The sequence below is a fragment of the Bicyclus anynana genome, chromosome 9 (assembly GCF_947172395.1).
Source record: "Bicyclus anynana chromosome 9, ilBicAnyn1.1, whole genome shotgun sequence".
Lineage (NCBI taxonomy): Eukaryota > Metazoa > Arthropoda > Insecta > Lepidoptera > Nymphalidae > Bicyclus > Bicyclus anynana.
Window position 1 is genome coordinate 6,086,361 of NC_069091.1, and position 21,499 is coordinate 6,107,859.

The following is a 21,499-nucleotide window of genomic DNA, read 5'->3' on the forward strand; positions in this document are numbered from 1 at the left end:
ATATTAAATTTCTTAAAATGCACACAACTAAAAAGTTGGAGATGCATGCCCCGGATCGGTTTCGAACCCACACCCTCCGGAATCGGAGGCAGAGGTCATATCCACTGGGCTATCACAGCTCTTACTTAATTTCTTAAAATGTGCTGAAAAGTAGGAGTTGCATGCCCCAGACCAGATTTGAAACTACGCCCTCGGAATCGAAGGCAAAGGTATCATTATGCCTATAAATTGATAGTTTATTAATTTTAGAATTACCTCTATCAGACCGGGAGTCCCTGGTGGCGGCGGCCGACAGACCTCCTAGGTTCGGGGGGCCGAAGTTGGTCGCGAGGTAGTTGTCGTAACCGAACGCGAAGTTGTTGTACTGAGCCGACGTGAACAGCACGCACGCACTTAACACTAACGCCTGTGGACAATAAAAACAAATAAATAAATTAATTAAATAAAAATAATAACTTGCTTTATTTATAAAAAATCACGTATATTTGAAACTATTCGTATAATTGAAACCTCAATAGTTACACCATTTAGGCAACACGCAATGCTGAAAGATCTTGGGTTCAATCCCCGACTATCGTGCCCACTCCTAGCATAAGACTGTCGATTAATTTATTTAGAGGGAACTTATTGGCAAAACTTTAAATATATAATTTAATTAACCAAAAAGTATTCCTTACTATCTTGAACGTTTCAAGACTGTTTTCCATAATAATAAAAAAGTCAGGTGAGATATTGTGTTTTAATTTTAACAAAATGGATAAACAATGTCAATGAAACACATTACAATGGGATAATAACAATATAGGCATCTATTTACTTAATATTATAAAGCTGAAGAGTTTGTTTGTTTGTTTGATTGAACGCGCTAATCTTAGTAACTACTGGTCCGATTTGAAAAATTATTTCAGTGTTAGATAGCCTATTTATTGAGGAAGGCTATAGGCTATATATTATTCCCAAGTTTCTACGGGAACGGGAACCACGCGGGTGAAATCGCACGGCGTCAGCTAGTATTAAATAAACTAGTAATTATATAAACTATTATTATTATATGAAACCAGAAAGACCTTGCATCACATCAACGCATACATGAAACCAACAGTTCCTTGATCCTATGGCTTTAACTGTCAAAACTGACAAGCAAGCTGACATATCAATCAACGTATCAAGTCAACTCTTCCGCGACCTTACAAAATAAACAAATTCGTTCGCTTTCAATTTAATTGCTGTCTGAACATTCACTTTATTCACGTTCTGCCTTTGTTATTGGTCTTATTAAAGCGAACTCTTGTTAACTTGAACAATAAAATAACAATAAATTATTTCCTTTTTGTGTATTGACATTTTATATCGTTTCATTTGTGTTTTGGTTATATTGAGATTTATGTTGAAATCGCTGATTGGCTCCAAAATTAATTTAATAATTTTAAAAAATTCCACTAGGTATTTTGCTTTTTTCATAGTACATAAGAAGCTCGGAGAGATGACTATATGCACCAGATTATTTTAAAAAATTTTGCGTCCAATAGACAAATCAGTTTAATAAAATATAAGGTAAACTAGATGACGCCGCGCGGTTTTACCCGCGTGGTTCCCGTTCCCGTAGGAATAGGGGCATATTATATAGCTTATAGCCCAATAAATGGGCTTTCTAACACAAAAAGAATTTTTCAAATCGGACCAGTAGTTCCTGAGAAAAGCGCCTTCAATCAAACAAACAAACAAACTCTTCATCTTTATAATATTAGTATAGATAAAGGTTCCGTTTATGTATGTTACTTTACTGCCTACGTTCGGAACCCTAAAAACTAAATAAATTATGTTACTAGTAGACTAATTAAACGACAAATTAATTAAACTAACTAATTAAACGACTGAAATTCGCAGTAGCGGACGCCCGTGACTTTATCCAAGTCAAATTCAGTTTTCACAAACCCCGGGGGAAGCGTGGATTTTTCCTGGTTATAAGTAACCTCATATTTATGAGGCTCAATAGCATCCTCTATCTTCCAGCGAAAGTCCCATTAAAATCCGTCTGTTTAAAGAAATTAAAATCCGTTCAGCCGTTCCAAGAGATTAGCCCGAACTAGCCGAAATAGTTAGATTTTTTTTTCTTTTCTTGATATCTGCGATCAGTCGTTAGACTATAAGCAGGTGAATTTTGTGACTTAGGGACAGGGTTTCTAACAGGAGAGCCAGAGCTCTGCCATCAAGAGCGCTTGATTCGCGGCGCTACCACCAGTGAGTTTCACTTACTTAAACTTAAACAGATAGATAGACAAAAATTTTAAATATGTATTTTAGTATCGTGTAATGCAATGAGAAAACAATGTTATTTTGAAATCACAGATAGACACTTCTATTTAATACATATATATGGTACTGATCGCTCGCGGTAGTTAGTAAAACTTGCGTAGATTTTGCAATTAGATCCACCTCTACACTGTAATGCTTTTAAATCTAATGAATAATCTATTACCATCTAACAATTGTATAAATTATAATTAGTTTGTATTAGTGTGCTATTAAATGTGTACAAAATATATGAACAGTACAGTAAACATTGTGGATAATATTATTATGATAATGAAATTGCAGCGGTGTACTTTCGAAATTAGCCGGAAACGGTCGAGGTTGCTATGTATATCTAGTAACACACAAAAAGAGCACTGACGAATAAAACAACTAAGCAGCGTGAGCCTGTAGCCATGTAGCACATCTATTCTTATTCTACAATCGCAAACGCTTCGAAAATTAAATATAATGTATGGGAATGACAACCGGTATCGACAGATCACGTGATCAAGTTATCGATCGGAACTGTCATTCCCATACATTTTTATTAGTTTTTGAAGCGTTGCGTTTCTAGAAAGAGAATCGATGTCTATAGGCACTGATACTAACGGGCTAGGTATACATGTAGACAGATATAGAGACATGGCACCATCAATATTATCATCAACCTGTTTTAAAAGGCATACTGCAGGGCTAAGTGTATCCCATTTTAAAGGGGTTAGAAAGAGGAATCTCTTTTATGTAGTGTCAAAACTAAAAATTCCATGCCATTAATTTCAAATTCAGTTTCTGCATTTAAACTATGTATTTAAATTTTTATTTTAGATCCTGTTCCCATAAGAATGTCGGGATAAAAGTAACCTATGTATATCCGACTATAATCTATATTTGAGCTAAGATCATTCAGATCCGTTCAACCCTTCGTATAAAAATGCTGTAACTAATTTAAAATTGTTTTCTTATATCTATACGACTAAAATAAGATAAATAAGTAATTAAAAATAATTAAAAACAAGTGGATGGTTTTAGCTCTCATTTTACATGTTACGATCTATACAAAATGTTACACTAAAATACTTTCAAAGGCCTAATTACTTTTTATTACGCAGGTAAGTAGGTGCATCCTGAATAGTAAAATATTCGCTAGATTTATAGATTTTGAAAATTTTGGCTTCGAGTGTATTTGACATTCAATGAAATTATGCTGCGTTATTTATTTTTGAATGATTAGTAATTCAAATCAAAAATTTTAAACAACAATGTAAATCGTATTTTGTATTTGTACCAGTATGTAATTGTAAAAAGTATTTTTTCAGATACATTCAATTAACGTTTTAGTGGTATTCAAATAATGATGAAGTTAAAATTAAAATGAATTCAATAAGTATACTAAAAGCTTTCATTTAATTATGAAAGAGGAAAAAAGCATGATTATCTTATAATTAAAAACTAATCTTAATGAAAAATCTTAGCTACGAATGAATCCAGCTTCAAAAATAAAAAAGGAAAATTCACTTTCTACATCGAGACTTTCAATACAATTGATTTCGGGCTTTCTAACCTTCCATACTAACAGTTACAAGTGTGTCAAACAATACTATTTTATTATCTTACTAACGGATGCCTGCGACTTCGTCTGCATGGAAAACTAAAATGAACTTTCTTATTGAATTATTCTATCTATTGTTGAAAACCGCATTAAAATCCGTTGCGTAGTTTAAAAGATATAAGCACGGAGACGACGTGAATCGATTTTGTTTTGTACTTTGTTAAGATTAAGTACCTGTATTACTTTTTTTATTGGCGGAACAAAAAGATAGTCATCCTGTTTTTTAGGCTTCCCTGAGCCTATCACTAGATCATATAATGTGGTATATATAGTGTCTATCTATATATTTTTACTGTTCCTAAGCATAGATGATACATTATATACTAAGCGTCATGCAGACTCGTCTTGTCTTTAGTGTCTGGCGTAAGAGATCTTTGTTTCTGCTGATTATAGATTAAACCAAAATTTCCCAACTTGTCTATGATGAGTCTAAGATATTAAGCCTCATCTCCTATTGGATAGAGGAAGTCTGTGCCCAGTAATTTCGCAAAAAGTCGTTATTTGAATGTCGAGTCCGTGAACATTACATTGAATGAGCAATAGGTCAAGGCATTAAATCGTGTTAATAACTTAAAATTAACAATTAATTAGCAATAATTTGTTCATTATCAAAGGTCAAGCTTTATCCAACAGCCAAAGTAGCGTTATATATGAATATATCAATCATTTTTCGGCACGCTCAACAACTTATACCATTTCACAAATTTTAATAGGCATATGATATCTAGCTTCACCCCGTGGTGTTACCCGCGAAAAATTACCTCGAAAAAACTAAAGTACCTCGAGTAATTTAATTTTTCCTAGATAAAGATCTGTGAGTGAAAGTGATTTTTTAACAAAAACGTAGCCTATGTGTTAATCCAGCGTATTATATACCTTCATTTCAAATTTCATCCAAATTGGTTTAGTTGTTGCGGCGTTAAAGAGTAACATACGTCCATTCAAACTTTCGTGTGAAATGTGAAAATGTATGTATATGTTTGTTTTTCAATCACTCAAGCCTGTCTCAATCTGGATAAAATTTTGTAATAGCGCAAAGACAACTTTATATCCCAATATTCGGACAGAAACATTTATAGACAAAACCGTGGGGCAGAGTTAGTAGCTAATAGACTGATGCAATCATAGTTTTTACGACACTCCTTAGACACGAACCTAGAACTGCACCATCTTCAGAAAAAGCTTCCCACTCAACCAGTTCAATGCAATATCTACAATCCTTTCGCATCAAAGCCGATTTGGCAAGCTCTTAGCCAATAGTGAACGGGAAACCACGGAAGCGCTTACGTAAGAGCCCATACGTGCGACTGGTTCGTGTGTGAACTTGATATGTGACCTCAGCGGAGGTTTGCTGAAGGCGGGCCACTTATGAACTCTTGTGGGTCAACTATTAGTCATCTACGTTTGAAATTGGAATTCCGCACGAGTGAATATTGCAGTTCATTCATTTAAGGCGTTATGGAATAGTAACCTCCAATGTAAACCCATAGTACTTGTGAGTTTACATTTTTTTTTTTATTTTTTACAAGTAAGTCCTTGACTACAGTCTCACCTGATGGTAAGTGATGATGCAATCTAAGATGGAAGCGGGCTTTACTTGTTAGGAGGAGGATGAAAATCCACACCCATTCGGTTTCTATACATACACGACATCTTACCGGAACACTAAATTGCTTGGCGGTACGTCTTTGCCGGTAGCCACAGATGAAGCCTCCCACCAGCCAGACCTGGACCAATTAAGAAAACCTCAATAGGCCCAGACGGGGATCGAACCCAGAACCACAGTCTTGTAAATTCACCGTGCATACCATTGCACCACGGAGGTCGTCAAAAACGTCTATTAGGATAGGGTTGGTAAGATAACTACATGTGTTAAATTCCTTTAGTTTAGTTACAACGAAACCATTTTAAAAGTAGCAATTGGTACTAGAATGAACCCATAAAGCATGCAATTTCCGTAAATTCAATACACCCACTACCAAGTTTGCAGGTATCTTGTGACAGCACTAAGCTTTACCCTATAATTGTAAGTCATTTCGCAACTCCTAAAAGCCGTAAAATGTACTAAACATAGTTATAGCTCACAGCTTGGTAATAATTGATAGTTAATAGCAGAGTTATAGTATATAACTACTCTAAAAGTTAACCGAACAGCGAACGATTTATAGCTTAACGGAGTGAATAGAATTCACGGGGTAAATAGAAAAATTCTTGGGAAAAAGTTTAAACGCCTCTGACTCAAAGAATACAACACTGATAGTAGTTTATAGTATTTTTTTACATTGGCAACATTTTTGTCTTTGGTCTGACAACACTTGTATCATTTGAAATTGACATTTTAGCAGAAAAAAAATCAGTTGAACTGCAACGGGTTTTTGTATACCTACTTTGTTGCTCTTTGACTAAAACATGCACTCAATAATATTTATCACTAGCGGACGCCCGCGATTTCGTCCGCGTGGTATTCAGTTGGATGAAAAGTAGCCTATGTGTTAATCCAGAGTAAAATCTATTTCTATTCCAAATTTCAGCCAAATCGCTTCAGAAGCCACTCAAAGGAGGAACATTCATACATATTACCTACACACTTACACACAAACTTTCGCATTTATTTAATAGTGTGATGTGATGTGATTATCATAACAAAAAACACAAATCTACTAAAATATAGTTCATCATTATCAACCTATTTCAACGATCCATTACAGAGTTAAGTCCCCTTAGCAGAGGAAATATGGAGTGTACATCCACCACGATGCTCTAAAGCAGGTAGGCGGGCTTAGGGTGGTATTTTTGATTTTTAACGATTATTATAAGGTGTTAATTAAAATGATTTTTTTTTTATATATGAAACCTCGTTAATCCGGCCCTATCACAAAATCCGTTCTTAGCAGACGTCTACTAACTACGAGTATAAACTACCTCCCTGCTACTTGTATATAAAGCGGTCTTTGAGATTTCGTGATTCAAAGTAATATAAAGATCATTGCATCGTTAAGTCTTCAGACCTCCGATCTACCTACACGTCCTAACGATCACATACTAACTAAACCACAAATTAGATAATAGTTACTTGGTTTATAATGTGTAGGCGAATATGATCCCTAACATTTTAACATAATTGGCTATAAAGATTTAATATAAATTAATTAATTAAGGCAAAGTGGGTGGAAATATTAAAGTTCAAACAGAAATCCAACATTAGACACTTAATCTGGTATTTGAAATATTGTACCCTTCGTCGTTATCAACCCATATACGGCTCACTGCTGAGCTAGAGTCTCCTCTCAGAATGAGAGGGGTTAGGCCAATAGTCCACCACGCTGGCCCAATGCGGATTGGCAGACTTCACACATGCAGAGAATTAAGAAATTTTCTGGTGTGCAGGTTTCCTCACGATGTTTTCCTTCACCGTTTGAGACACGTGATATTTAATTTCTTAAAATGCACACAACTGAAAAGTTGGAGGTGTATGCCCCGGACCGGATTCGAACCCACACTCTCCAGAATCGGAGGCAGAGGTCATATCCACTGGGCTATCACGGCTCTCATTGTTCCCTTACCTATACTTAAAAAAAACTAACCTTCCATTTATTATTTTAAAAAGTCTCCAAACCGCTAGATCCTAGAGCCGGTTTAAAAAAAAGAAATAACTGAGCTTTATTCCAATTTTAAAATATTTACCATTTGGAATATTCTATCGTACAAACTTTTTAAGTTTTAACATAAACAACGCCTTAAAATCAGCTTTAGCGAAGTGTAGATCGTATCACAAAGTATGAAAGCCTGTTTTACAACTGAAGAGATTTTATCAATACTACTAAACTGAAACTTCCTAGACTGCATTTAAGCGCAAACTTGCCGACAGTTCCCAAGTAAGCCAGTTTGAATATTATACGAGATAACAGCCATTATATTGCTTTCGAAAACAAATTAGTTTCATAGTAACTCTTAAATTATACTTCAAGCTACCTAGCTTTTTAAATATTTACATAATTATGATTTATAATTCCGCTTTTAGTATTCATTCTTAATGCACTGTAAATAAATACCAAAAAATACTACAATTGACATACCTTTTAATTTCATCCTTTTTGGAAGTAAATTAATAAAATAGTAAAATTTATTGGAGACCTTAAAAATTTCGTAGTTTTGTGTATTACTGTTATTATAAAAATATCTAATTACCTATAATATAAAATGAAGTCAGTCAGTTAATGAATTTTATTTAAAATAATATCTGTCTGACATTTTTTAAATACTTATTAATGAAGAATGCAATGAATTTTAATAAGTAAATACCTACTGTATTACTAAATTAATAAACAAAAGAGTAAGTGAGATTATTTATAATATTATTAATCAATCAATAATTATTTAAAAAAAAAATGCGTGCAATTCGAAAGTAAGCAATTGTCGATCCTCCCATTGCAGGGCTTACAAACCTAATAGCTTACTGATTCAAAATTCCCAAAAAGGGCTTCGATTCGAGCATAAACAAAAGAGGATAGATGTCTAGATCCTCGCAATACTGGAGCAAGGTTTCACTACCTAATTGTTCCCATAAATTGTTCAATCTAGACACAATCTCCAGCTCTACATCCTTACAAGGACGATTACGTTAGTTGCCTACGTGCAGCGCCTACTATACTATACTATACTATACTATACTATACTATACTATACTATTACACTATCGACGTCACGAACTTGTCTAACTGGACAAACGTTTAATTTAAATAAGTACAAACTTACAATGAGACTAAAGGAGTGGTAGCAAAACAGAAATATGTCTATATCTTTATATATAAATGCGAAAGGCTTGACGTACAAATTTGAAATTTGACAGGGAGGTAGCTCATAGTTAGTACACGTCAACTAAGAATGGATTTTGCGAGAGGGCTAGAATAGGCAGACGAAGTAATGTGTTAGAGGAGGCACTTAATAGTTTAGATTATAAGTTTATTAAGTGTAAGTAACCCATTAGGGTTAAGTGTTACTAACTACTCTATAGATTAAGAACTTTTTACTAACACTGTATGGTTTTTTTTCTGAAATAAATGACATTATTTAAATTATCATCTGTCTGTTAGATTTTCTAAGCAACGAGTTTGAATTACAGTCGCGTGTGAAAAACGGAGTAATGGCAAAATATAAATATATTTTAAATTATCGTCTGTCTATTCTGTCTGGTTGCTAAGAAAGGGTTTCATTGTCAATCGTGTGTGACATTGGAAAATATATTTTGAAAACGCCTTTCTGATGTGCTGACGTTCCTTCGGTTTTTGTGCTGTTGCTACATCTAAAGTTAAAACGACTTCCTAAAGTAAAATGTCTATACCGACTCTAAAGAACTTTTTAAAACTGCTGCCTTTTAATTCTTAAACGATAAAGTTTGGAAAACGGAATGTAGTACCTGTCTGTTACTCAGATCAACAACCAATAATCGGCTCACTGTTGAGCACGAGTCTCCTGTCAGAATGACAGGGGCTCTTAGTCCACCACGCGGCCCAATACGGATTTAAAGACTTCACACACATTGAGAATTAAAAAAAATCTCAGGTATGCAGGTTTCCTCAAGACGTTTTTCCTTCACCGTTTGAGACACGTGACATTTAATTTCTTAAAATGCACTTAACTGAAAAGTTAGAGGTGCATGCCCGGACCGGATTCGAACCTATACCCTCCGTATAGAAGGCAGAGGTCATATCCACTAGGCTGTCACGTCTCTTACCCAGATGCGTAATTCTAAATTACAGCTACTTGGTCAATACCAAAGACATTATGCCTTTATCTATATAAATCTCTTAAACATACTACGACTACAATTCTTGTAGCCCTTAGGAAACTTTAATGGGATACTTTAACTCGTAATGACAAAACATCGTGACTTAATGCTCTTATTTAAGGTATACGACGACGACACGATTGCTATACGACACTTATCTTGATAATAGCAGGTAGGTACTTATCATTGGTGGATTTACCAGTAGGCTAAGTGGGTCTAGGGCAGCAGATTTCAGTGGGTGGCAAATTTGGCCCAAATGGTTTTTATTACAGAAATAAAGAAACTACTTTTGAAAACTTCAATGAAATTTTCAAATTTTTTTAGTCCTACAATACGCACTAAAAATATTAAAAGTCGCAATGTTACCGACACATAAAATGTACCTAATAAAAATGTTTGCGAACAATAGTGTCGAATTTCAGAAGACAGTAGGGGCGGCAAAAAATTAATAGCCTACTGGCGGCATATTTGTAAATCCGCCACTGGTACTTATCTTGATAATAGTAGGTAGTAGGTACTTTTAGAATTCTTGTAAAATAGAGAAATAATACAGAAAATATAAATTTTCAATGCATTAAGGATCGAAGATTATTGGTATGTAAATTAACGTTAAATAAAAATTAGAGCATAAGAATTAGTTATATTGGATATGATATCCTGAAACCACGCCCTAAACCTCCAAAATCCTAAAAAAAAATATCACTAAATAGATTACTCCGAAAAAAGAATTATCATATTAATTGAAGCTACTCATATTTGCTTACTTGGAGAGGATATGGGAACATCGTAGCAATATCGTGTCGGAAGCTTGTAATATCGTATCGGATGCTTATAATAATCGCAGACATTCCTGTGGTCAGAGACCATGCGCTCATGCGTACTGAAACCGAATGAAGTGTGAACATTACATAATCTAGCATCTAGATGGAACGTACAAGCACCGTTGCACGCCCATTGTGATCATACGAGTATCGATTCATTCTTTAAAGCTTCTGACACACACACTCATGACGTGCATAAGGTGTTTAACTAGGGTAGGCGTTAAAAAAGCATAGCTAAGCTGCTATAAGTGGTAGCCGTTATCAATCCATATTCGACTCACTGCTAAGCTCGAGTTTCCTCTCAGAATAAGAGGGGTTAGGCTAATTGTCCACCACGCTGGCCCAATGCGGATTGGTAGACTTCACACACGCAGAGAGAATAATCTGTGGTATGCAGGTTTCCTCGCGATGTTTTCCTTCACCGTTTAAGACAAGTGAAATTCAATTTCTTGATAAGTTGGATGTGCATGCCCAGGGCCGAATTCGAACCTACACTAGGTCATATCTACTGAGCTATCACGGTTCTATTAGATATTAATAATGAATATGGGACCTATGACTTAACGTGCTCTGAGACACGAGGTTTATTATTTTGTTGTTGAAAAAACTCTTAATTAATAGTTGTATTAACAAAGAGTTGTTTCGGTAATAAATCTTTAAGCAGTAAAAAACCTTTTAATATTTTACAGCACCAAATGCGGAATTAATAAATTAATTTGTGCAAAAAATATATATTATATTAATTAATTGGCTTATTTCGTGAGAAATGAAGACAATAACAGAACAAAGGAATGATTTTATATTATTTAATTTAAATTGTAATTATTAATTCGAAAATAGAACTGTATCATTATTACAAGGTTTGCACTTTTTATAATCATAATTATAATTTTTGTTGCTGTTTCATCATTTACGTGCCTATTTGTTTCACAAGACGATTTGATTTTATTAAACGCGTTATAAAAATGATTTTCTGTTTGTTTGTTACAATTTAACTGAAAACTTGAACGATTTTAAAAACTCTTTCACCGTTCATCTTCATCATCAACCCATATTCAGTTCACTGCTGAGCTCGAGTCTCCTCTAAGAATGAGAGGTGTTGGGTTAATAGTCCACCACGCTAATAATGCGGATTGGCAGACTTCACACACGCAGAGAATTATAAAAATTCTCTGGTATGCAGGTTTCCTCACAATGTTATTTTTTCACCGTTTGAGACACATGATATTTAACTTCTTAGAATGCACACAACTGAAAAGTTGGAGGTGCATGCCTCGGATTCGAACCTAGGCTCTCCGGAATCGGAGGCAGAGATTGTGTCCACCATTTCGCCTTAGAAAGCTACGTCCAGTAACATAAACTATATTTAACACCGTATTCCCACGGGAACGGTCACTACGCGGATGAAACCGCGGGGCGTCTGCTAGCCATTTATAATTGAATAATCAATCAACAAACAACATTAGCCAAACAATGACCAAGCTTTACTACCAAACGTAAATGTTGAAATATAACTTCGCTTCGTTCACTATCCTGTTTTAAATACAACTTTCAGCGCCGATTTACTGCAAATATTTGTTAGCGCAACAAATTAAATAGGCTCATAAAATATGCACTGCAATATGCATTGAAAACAGTGGATGGTGCAATGTGCAGAGAAATGAGAGTATCTACAATGGATGCATTGCAATGCGTAAAAGGACGTGGCCAGAATAAGGGCTCGAGGAGATATTGCGTGTTTTAAAAGTAGGTTACACTTAAGTTGCCATACAAATAGGATACATGGATATAAACAGATTTAAAGACATTCTGGTAACAATAATGCTACAACAATGTATTACTATGTTGCAGATTACTATGAGACAATTTAATTTTGGTAGAAGAACAATTTTTGAGTGATAGCCTGTGATGTCCAAATCTTCTCTAAAGGCAAGACTATTGCTACAATAAATAAGGAAATCGATAAAAATAAAGAAAGTTACTCATATTTTGACAGACTCTCTAGCAACTGCTATATGCATTAATTGAATAGTAGAAATCCTGGATTCCTAGTATAATTCAGGATTTAAAATTTTCTAAATTAGCGAAGAGACAGAATACAGTTACAAATAATAAAAGAAAAAAAATCAAGTTAAAAAATGTTCAAAATGTATGTAGAAAATTAAATTGGCGGTTGACGGGACATAAGAGAGAAAAGAAAGAGAAATGGACAAAAATAAAAAGTGAATAGTACCCTAGAGATAATAAACGAAATAGAGGAAGATAGATTAAGAGATGAGGAGATGATTTTAGGGAAATAGAGTACCAGGATAGATACGAATAGCAAAAGACAGAAATACGTGGAAAATATTAGAGGAGGCCTTTGTCTGTGCAAGACAAGCTGTTTGAAAGGGAGATCAATCGAATGAAAATTACTATTTTAGCTAGTTGTTAACCCTACATCTTTAAGAAGTATATTCAAGAAGTGTAAAAACTACATATTATATATACATAAACAAGTAAACATAAAATTGTGCATGTGTGTGCTCAGTGGAGTAGCTAAATTCAGATCACGTTTGCAGCGATTTTTGTAGGCACGTAACATATCTACATATAGTAGAAAATCATTGAACCTAGGTTTTGACTGGGACCTAGGATGCAGGTTGCTAGAGTCCAAAACTCTCAACCATCCAAGTCGTCGTCCTTCTCAAGTACTTCGAAGAATGCAAATTTGACGACTAACTAACATGACACGAAGTTATTTAATTAAATGCCACTTGATAAATAGTTTCGCGCATACATTCGCAACGGTTGGAAACTGTTATTCATTTAAGTATTACTGGAGTGTAAATCCTCGATACAGTTTCGCACGCAACTCATTAATTCATTGGCTAACTGATTAGTAAATCATAATCGCGTAACTGTGTCAAGTTCGTGTGTAATTATTTTAATAATCGGCCATATTTGCAAACAATTTACACAATGATTGAGGTGTGATTATATGGTGATTGAGGACCGAAATGCCACTCAATTGTGTGCTTAAGTGTATCTCTATTATCATCATTATCAAAAACAACCCATCGGATCACTGTTTTGCACGAGTCTCTTCTCAGTATGGGTTAGGCCTTAGACCAGCTAGCTCAATGTGGATTGGCAGATTTCACACACCTAGAGAATTAAGAAAATTCTCAGGTATGCAGATTTCCTCATGATCCACCGTTTAAGACACGTGATATTTAATTTCTTAAAATGCACACAACTGAAAAGTTGGAGGTGCATCTCCCAGACCGGATTCGAATCTACGCCCTCCGAATCGATGGTAGAAGTCATATCCACTGGGCTATCTATATTATAGCCCTTTTATAATTTGTAAGCATCTCAATCTGAGTTGTATACAATTAGAATAATAACGAATTACATAGTAGCAAAACGACAATTTGTTACAAGTTAATAAGTCATTTGCAAATGATGTCAAACACTGTTGATCATAGTTGAAGTACGAGTATTTGAGTATACATTAAAACTTTAATCAAATATACTTTTAACGAAGTTATATACACAGTTAAGACTTTTATAGGCTGAGAGGCGGTGGCAAAATATTTGTGCATTGAAAAGTTATTATTATATACCATAGAACCACCACCACAAACTACTACCACTAAAATAACTTCTGATTATTGATAAGGTAGTATTTTTTTAGACATTTTAAGTATTGAAGCAGTTATCTTTATCATCAGCCTACTCAAAGAACCTGATAGGGTCAATCTTCCTCGTTTATAGTAAAGAGGAATTGAACCTAGCACATTTCAAGCTACTTCAAACTTCTGAAGAGAAAGAAAGCTTTTCCTAATATTAATAGGATCGGGCTCAAATTCGTATCCCGAGCCGGAACTGGACCGTATGATCCTAAGACCAACCAATGGACTAATAAGGCAATTGTTATAGTAGTAAGCAGGGACAAGAGTACTTATTATTTCTTTTTCTCGTATGACACATAATGGTGCTTTGTTAAATAGTTCCAACTTTAGCACTTCTATCAATAACGAACTTAACAAAATTGCTATAAACTCCGAAACTATCACTCCTAGTTCTTGATTTAAGACAATATGATAAAACTTTAAACGCTTGGTCCACAAATCAATCACGATCAATTAATGCATAAACAGGCACAACAATCTGAGACTAAAGCTATCTAGTTCCTTTAACAACGAATAACGAAGATAATAAAATAGCCACATGTTTCGAGACTATCACTCCTAGTTCTCGATTTGAGTAGGCAATATGATGAAATTTTTAAGCGATTGTACGACAAATCAACCACGATGAATTAATGCATAAACTGATACAATAATCTAAGACTAAAACTATCGAGTTCCTTGAACAATAAAATAGCCACAAGCTCCGAGACTATCACTCCTAGTTCTCGATTTAAGCAGACAATATGATGAAACTTTTAAACGATTGGTCCACAGATCAATCACGATCAATTATGCACAAACGGGTACAACAATCTGAGATGAAAACTTATCAGCTATTTGCATAAGTCACTTAGTAGCATTTTCGACAAAAATGGCTGCCTAAGTGGTTCGCGGTGCAATATTAAATGTCACGTAGATACTTACGCAAACGCGTTTTGAACACGAGGTCTATTTTAGATAATTTAAGACAAGAGATCTCAAAATAAAACTATGTATAAATGCCATTATGGCTCGTTTGATTATAACGATGTGATTTGTTCAAAAAAGTAAGCCCCTTGGCAATGTATGTGTTGCATAACGTTGATCAAAATTGAACTCCCACATACCCTAGTAGTCTAGATTCAGTAATTTAATCATCAAATAAAGCAACTTTAAAACAAGTAAGAAGTACTTTTCTATTAACTAATATTATAAAGAGAAATGAGTAGATTGTATGCTTGCATTAAATAGGCTCTGAAATTACAGGACCAATTCGAAAAATTCTTTCACCAATAGGTAAGCTACATTATCAGAGAGTAACTAGGCTAGTAGTTCGTGATAGCCCAGTGGATATGACCTCTGCCTCTGATTCCGGAGGGTGTGGGTTCGAATCCGGTCCGGGGCATGCACCTCCAACTTTTCAGTTGTGTGCATTTTAAGAAATTAAATATCACGTGTCTCTCAATCGGTGAAGGAAAACATCGTGAGGAAACCCGCATACCAGAGAATCATCTTAATTCTCTGCGTGTGTGAAGTCTGCCAATCCGCATTGGGCCAGCGTGGTGGACTGTTGGCCTTACCCCTCTCATTCGAGAGGAGACTCGAGCTCAGCAGTGAGCCGAATATGGGTTGACGACGACGAACATAGGCTATATTTTATCTCTATATTCCCACGGGAATTTGAACTATGTGAGAAACCGCGGTGCAAGCCAAGAATAAAAGTTGAATTATCATTATCTTACAAACACAATATGATAAATTGAGTAAAATGTATACTTTATTTAGTTATCTAATCTCATTTGTTTCGAAATTACTCCTACTTTCGATTTTTGTAATGTAGAAAAAAACCAATTATTACAGAACGCGTAAGGCGGTCTACGGCGTAAGGTCAAGATCAATGATCGTTCAAATTGTTCATTCAGTTAACGTTTAAAACAATTACACAATACGTGTTAACAATCAAACGGTTTAGTGATTGCGTGTGACCTACTATTGTGTTTGACCTTCGAGAAAAATTTAAGAAGGTACACTAATTTGGCTGACGAAAAACCAATTTTAAACAATGTGATAAGAATCCTTTGCCTTTTTAAGCTCACGTAGATAAATGAGTAAGCAATCGTAAATAAAAAACTAAATATTTATTAGCCATAAGACCTACTTTTATATTATTAAAATATAATTAACAATTCATTCATCACGATGGATGGACGTCCACTGCTGGATATACGCCTCTTACTTAGGACTTCCAAGCACGGCGTCCACCCAGGGGGGTCGACCGGTAAAGTCAAACACTGCGCTTTCTGTTACGGGGTCGCCATTCCAGCACCATGGGACCCCAACGTCCCAATATAACAATTATGAAACTCAAAATTCCGATTATGCCGTATAACTGCCACTGTCGTTTCTTTTATTTTACCGAATTATATGACAACAATGACGTAGGTACTAAAATATTCTATCTGGTTATAAAAACAGTAACTATGAAGCTACTTTCCAAGCAAGTGCAGTATAAATCTTTCCCAGGGTCCACTATAAATGTCCGCTTAGCCACACCTCGCATAGCTATTCAAAGTAGTGCCGACCATTCTTGGTAAAGCAATTTTGATCTCGTTTACAATCGATTATAAAATTGTTGTAACTTGTACGTAAATGCGGTCGAAGGTCAAGCAGTGACCCCTAAGTCGGGGCGGGACAAAAAGTGCCATTTTCTTTCTACGTTAAAAATATATTGATTGACCGCCTCAACTGCCTATTGTTGTTAGATCAAATAATGTAACTGAGACGGATCTGAATGCAAGTTTGGTTGTGAATACAATAGATTTTAATTGCAATATAAAAAATTATAATATAAACTATTAAGTACAATTACATGACGTTACAACAAATTAAAGTTAAACTGTTTTAATATAATAATTATTAAATTAGGTTCAGTCATTCCAATACGCTTTACATTTAACTAATATTATCTTTTAAATTGAATTTGGTTGACGAAATTCTAGTCTTTAAATAAAATTCAATAAAATGGTATCAGCGGCTTAAAACCTAACACATTTCGTTTATTTTTGTTTGGTTGAACGAGCTAATCTCAGGAAATAATGGTCCGATTTAAAAAAATCTTTCAGAGTTAGATAGCTTATTTATCGAGGAAGGCTATATATAGGCTATACATTATCCTTGTATTCCTACAGGAACGGGAACCACGCAGGTGAAACCGCGCGGAGTCAGCTAGTCAAAAGTATTAAGAGTTCTCTCTCTCTCACTTAAACTGAATTTGGCTAACACAGAGAAGGTCCAGTATCAGATAGGTCCTACGCCTAGCCAACATTGTGAACAAGGCAAAGAATAAACAAGAAGAACTTTTTTAAGCTGAGTTGGCATGTATTTACGAGTATTATTCTAAACATTCACGAGATGCAGTATGCGATATCTTGTCGCTTAATTAAAGGTATTAATAATCTTACATAATGCAGCAGAGATAATATATCACGCGCCACATTCGCCCTGAATGGGCATTGGCAACGCGTCGGGCGGCGGTTATCGGAAAGCCAACCCGAGGCGAAACATTAAAATAAATTCGCAGACATGAGACAATGATGCGACAATTTTGTCGATCACTTCAAATCAATTCAACCTTGACTATTTAACCGACTTAAAAAAGGAGGAGGTTCTATGTTCGGCTGTAAATTTTGGGCTAAGTTATGCACTAGTTTCTTTTGAAACGTCTAGTTTGCTACCGGTTCTGAGATTCAATAAAAAAGTTCCCATAAGAAACTTTTCGGTTGCTATTTTATTTATTTACTACATATCAATCAGTATACAACTTCTATACGTATTACATGAAAATTAGTGATCCAGTTCCTTCTCAAAAATACATTCATATAGTATAGCCTCGACTTGATAAAAGTATTTTGACAGATTTTTTAAATTTATACAATGCCGTATGCCAGTTCTAACAGTTTTAAGGTTACCTAAAAATATATTAGTCAAAAGATTTGTTTTGTTTCTCTAAAGAAGAAAATTAGTCCAACAGTCAAATATGGTAACACGCCTACGAGTCCTAAAAATATTTTGTCATTCATCACACAGCATTTTATTTTTAATTTGTGTATCAGATTCAACTATCACCTAATAAATGAATATCCGGCAACAACAATAAAAATATTGTCTATAGATATTTAATTATCGCACTCATTGATGTAAATTATTATGAGTGACAAGTTCCTTCAGAATATTTGCTAGCCGGAAGAATTTTATTTGAACAAGGTCCGGCTTGAATTCATGCCTCAAAATACAGAACCAGATTAATGATATTGGTAAAGTCAATCTGTTGTTAAATCTGACAAACAAATATTATTAAACGCATTGAACTATATTTTAAATCATATATAATTTAGTTTAAATATTAATTTTCGTCTTCGAGTAATCGGTGAACATACATAAAAAAAAGATTTCGACGAATTGACGAAAAACATATGCATTCACATTTATGGTTTCATGAAAAGTAGCGTGGTTTTTTGCCGCTTGATTTTATTCTCCAGTTGACTTGCGTAAATTGAGTCTTAAAAGAAGTAAAAATAAAATCTTACTATTCTCATTTTTTAATATCGACTTTGTAAATTAGTTCAGCTTTTCTTCATAGTACCAAGTACTTAAACAAAGACATCCGCAACATTTTCTTTAAATGTAAAAAAAAAGATTTAAAAAAAAATCTTTTCATTTATTCTTACTCTCAGTTGAACTGATTCCATAGATTTTAGTATTCCATGGATGTGCCGAGTCCATCGTCTGATAGAGATAAAAACTCCGAGCAGTAGCGCTGTAATGATGTTTATATAACTCAACAGTATGACTCTCGGTAGCATCTCAATCTCTCTCTCACGCGATAATATAGATAGTAATAGATAAAAACTCGTACAGTGTTCTAATAAAACCGTTATAAAATAGCGCTATAAATCTCTAGACTTAAGACTTTTAAGTAAAATAGAAAAATTAAAAATAAATCGGTTGTCTGTAACGTCGTCTGACAATAGTAGAACTAGACAACGTCATAAGAAAATACTAATGGAATGGTTGCATTTTTCAAAAGAAAATGTTAGTTTTTATAAAATACTGTTTAATAATTTTTAAATACCAGAATATACTTTATTTCTTGTAAAAAAAAGTTGGCAACCCTAGAGCGAGGGCACGACGCATGACGTCATCTTTGTTCGAGTGTGCAGCCGGCTCCATCGACGTTGTCACGTCAAAAATAGAAAAAAACAGTAAATAATTTATAAAATCGCTAGTCTACAACGTACAAACAAGCGTGGACGTGTATTAACTTACTCGTACGCATACGTGTGTACGAACCGGTCTCATTAACTTCCGTCTTCCGCGATTTGTACCAGTTATTTCTTATTTGATAATATTTCTCCCTGTTTTAATTTCGAGTTTTCGCTGTTAATCTTGTACTATTATGTATTCTGTGATTTAGTACAAATTGCGTGTGTATTATAGTTTATTTAGCTACACGGTTATGTGGTCAAAAACGCGAGAGGTTTTGGGTTCGAGTCCCTCCTGGTGAACTTGTAGCACTTTACATTCAATTGGAGGGAAAAACGTATATGATTTAAAAAAAAATCTTTATAAGATTTTTAAAAAGAAGGCTTTATACCTAACTAAACACTTTCCTAATGACAAAAAAAAAGCTATGTGTTAATTGTTAGCCTTTTTAACAGCCAGGCCTCACCCCTTATAGGAGAGGGGATATGGAGCTTAGAACCACCATGCTGCTTCAGTGCGTGAAGGCGGGCTAACGATGTTATAAATTGCTGCAATTGTTTTTCACATGCAATTTTTTGTCAGCCGGTTTAATCTGCAACACAACCCTTTAATGGAAACACTACAAAAGGCATTTGACTTGTTTAACTCAATATTTAAGGCTATAAATAGCTGAGGGCATAGACAGCTAAATTTAAGGATGTGGAAAAAGTATACAAACACACATACTACGGGAAATGGGCGAGAAATGGACAAAAAGGATTTCAGAATGGTATCCTAGGGATGGTAAGAGGAATAAAGGAAGGCAGGTGAAACGTTGGGAGGATGATTTTAAAAGGTCGCCGGTCCTGAATGGATGACAATGGCGAGAGACAGAGAAAAGTGGAGAGAGAGAGAGATCTTTAGGGGAGGCCTATGTCGAAGGACAAGATGCTAATGAATAAGAATTATGTATATACTTAAAAATGTAAATGTAACTAATCAGCAGTAATAAAGGCTTATTTTATTTTACTTTATTTATTATACCTGCGGGATATAGCTTGATAAAGTATGATGATAAAGCCTATGTCACTCTTCATTAGGCTGCCTACAGACGCGTTCTAAAGACTAGAGCGTTTATATTTCCTTTACTCTGGTTTAAACATACAAACATACTCTTTTGCTATATATTATTAAATACAAATAAATGTATCGAGGTATCTATTTAAAAACAAAACGTTATTGATTACGGTTAATATAATAGTAATAACACTAAAATACTTAACTTATTACTCGCATTTAATACATTTCGACAAATACTAATGGTTTGTTTACATATAAAATCTATACTGGTCAGTTTACATTACTTAAGTAAATGGAGCGAATACATCAGGCGTTCCATTTTACAATCGCCAATTACAATTGATCGTTTAATCGAGTTTAGAATCGATTTGATTGCCGAGTTTATCGAGTGGCGGTAATATTAAATGTCAATGTGAGACAATATGCTATCATGCGTTAAATCGAATGGAGTTCTAATCGATAATCTCGTAGTTTCTGGCTAGGTTTCTAACAGACGCGATGTCTGGATAACTGAACGGTAATTGCAATAGTTTGAATATATAGCGGGGTGCCTAGTGGGAGTTTTCAATATTTTCATACTGTTACTATCGCGTTAACGTAAACGCGAATTTATATGGAATTGAAATAGTTGCGCAGTAGTGCCACTAGATGGTACTGTTTTAATTCCTTAGAAATTCGCGTTTACGTTAACGCGATCGTCACAGTATCAAACTGCCACTAGACCCTCAGATGTCATATTCTCAAATAGGCGGTTATATATAAATGTTTGATTCATACTACCTATAAATGCCTACCAAATTATATTAAGTATTCTTTCTTAAATATCTTAGGCATTTAAACGTGACAATTATTTTTCAACTAAACGAAAAGCCTGACCGCCTGGGTGGAACTACAGCTCGTTTCACGTAGCATGGTGGGGGTGACAGTTCGTTACACTCTTGAAAGTTTGTCGCGATTCACGATAATAGTACGTCATGAGGCAACTGTCACGGTGCCCATGCTATCTGAA

General features: G+C 34.7%; 1 protein-coding gene across 2 annotated transcripts in view; it reads right to left on the reverse strand.

Moving 5' to 3' along the window:
• Positions 1-21,499, reverse strand: part of LOC112044397 (uncharacterized) — a 75,046-nt gene that overhangs the window by 39,440 nt on the left and 14,107 nt on the right. For both annotated transcript variants that reach the window (XM_024080233.2, XM_024080242.2), the window contains exon 3: positions 256-406. In XM_024080233.2, coding sequence (XP_023936001.1) covers positions 256-406 — 151 coding nt within the window. The remainder of the gene's footprint in view (positions 1-255; positions 407-21,499) is intronic.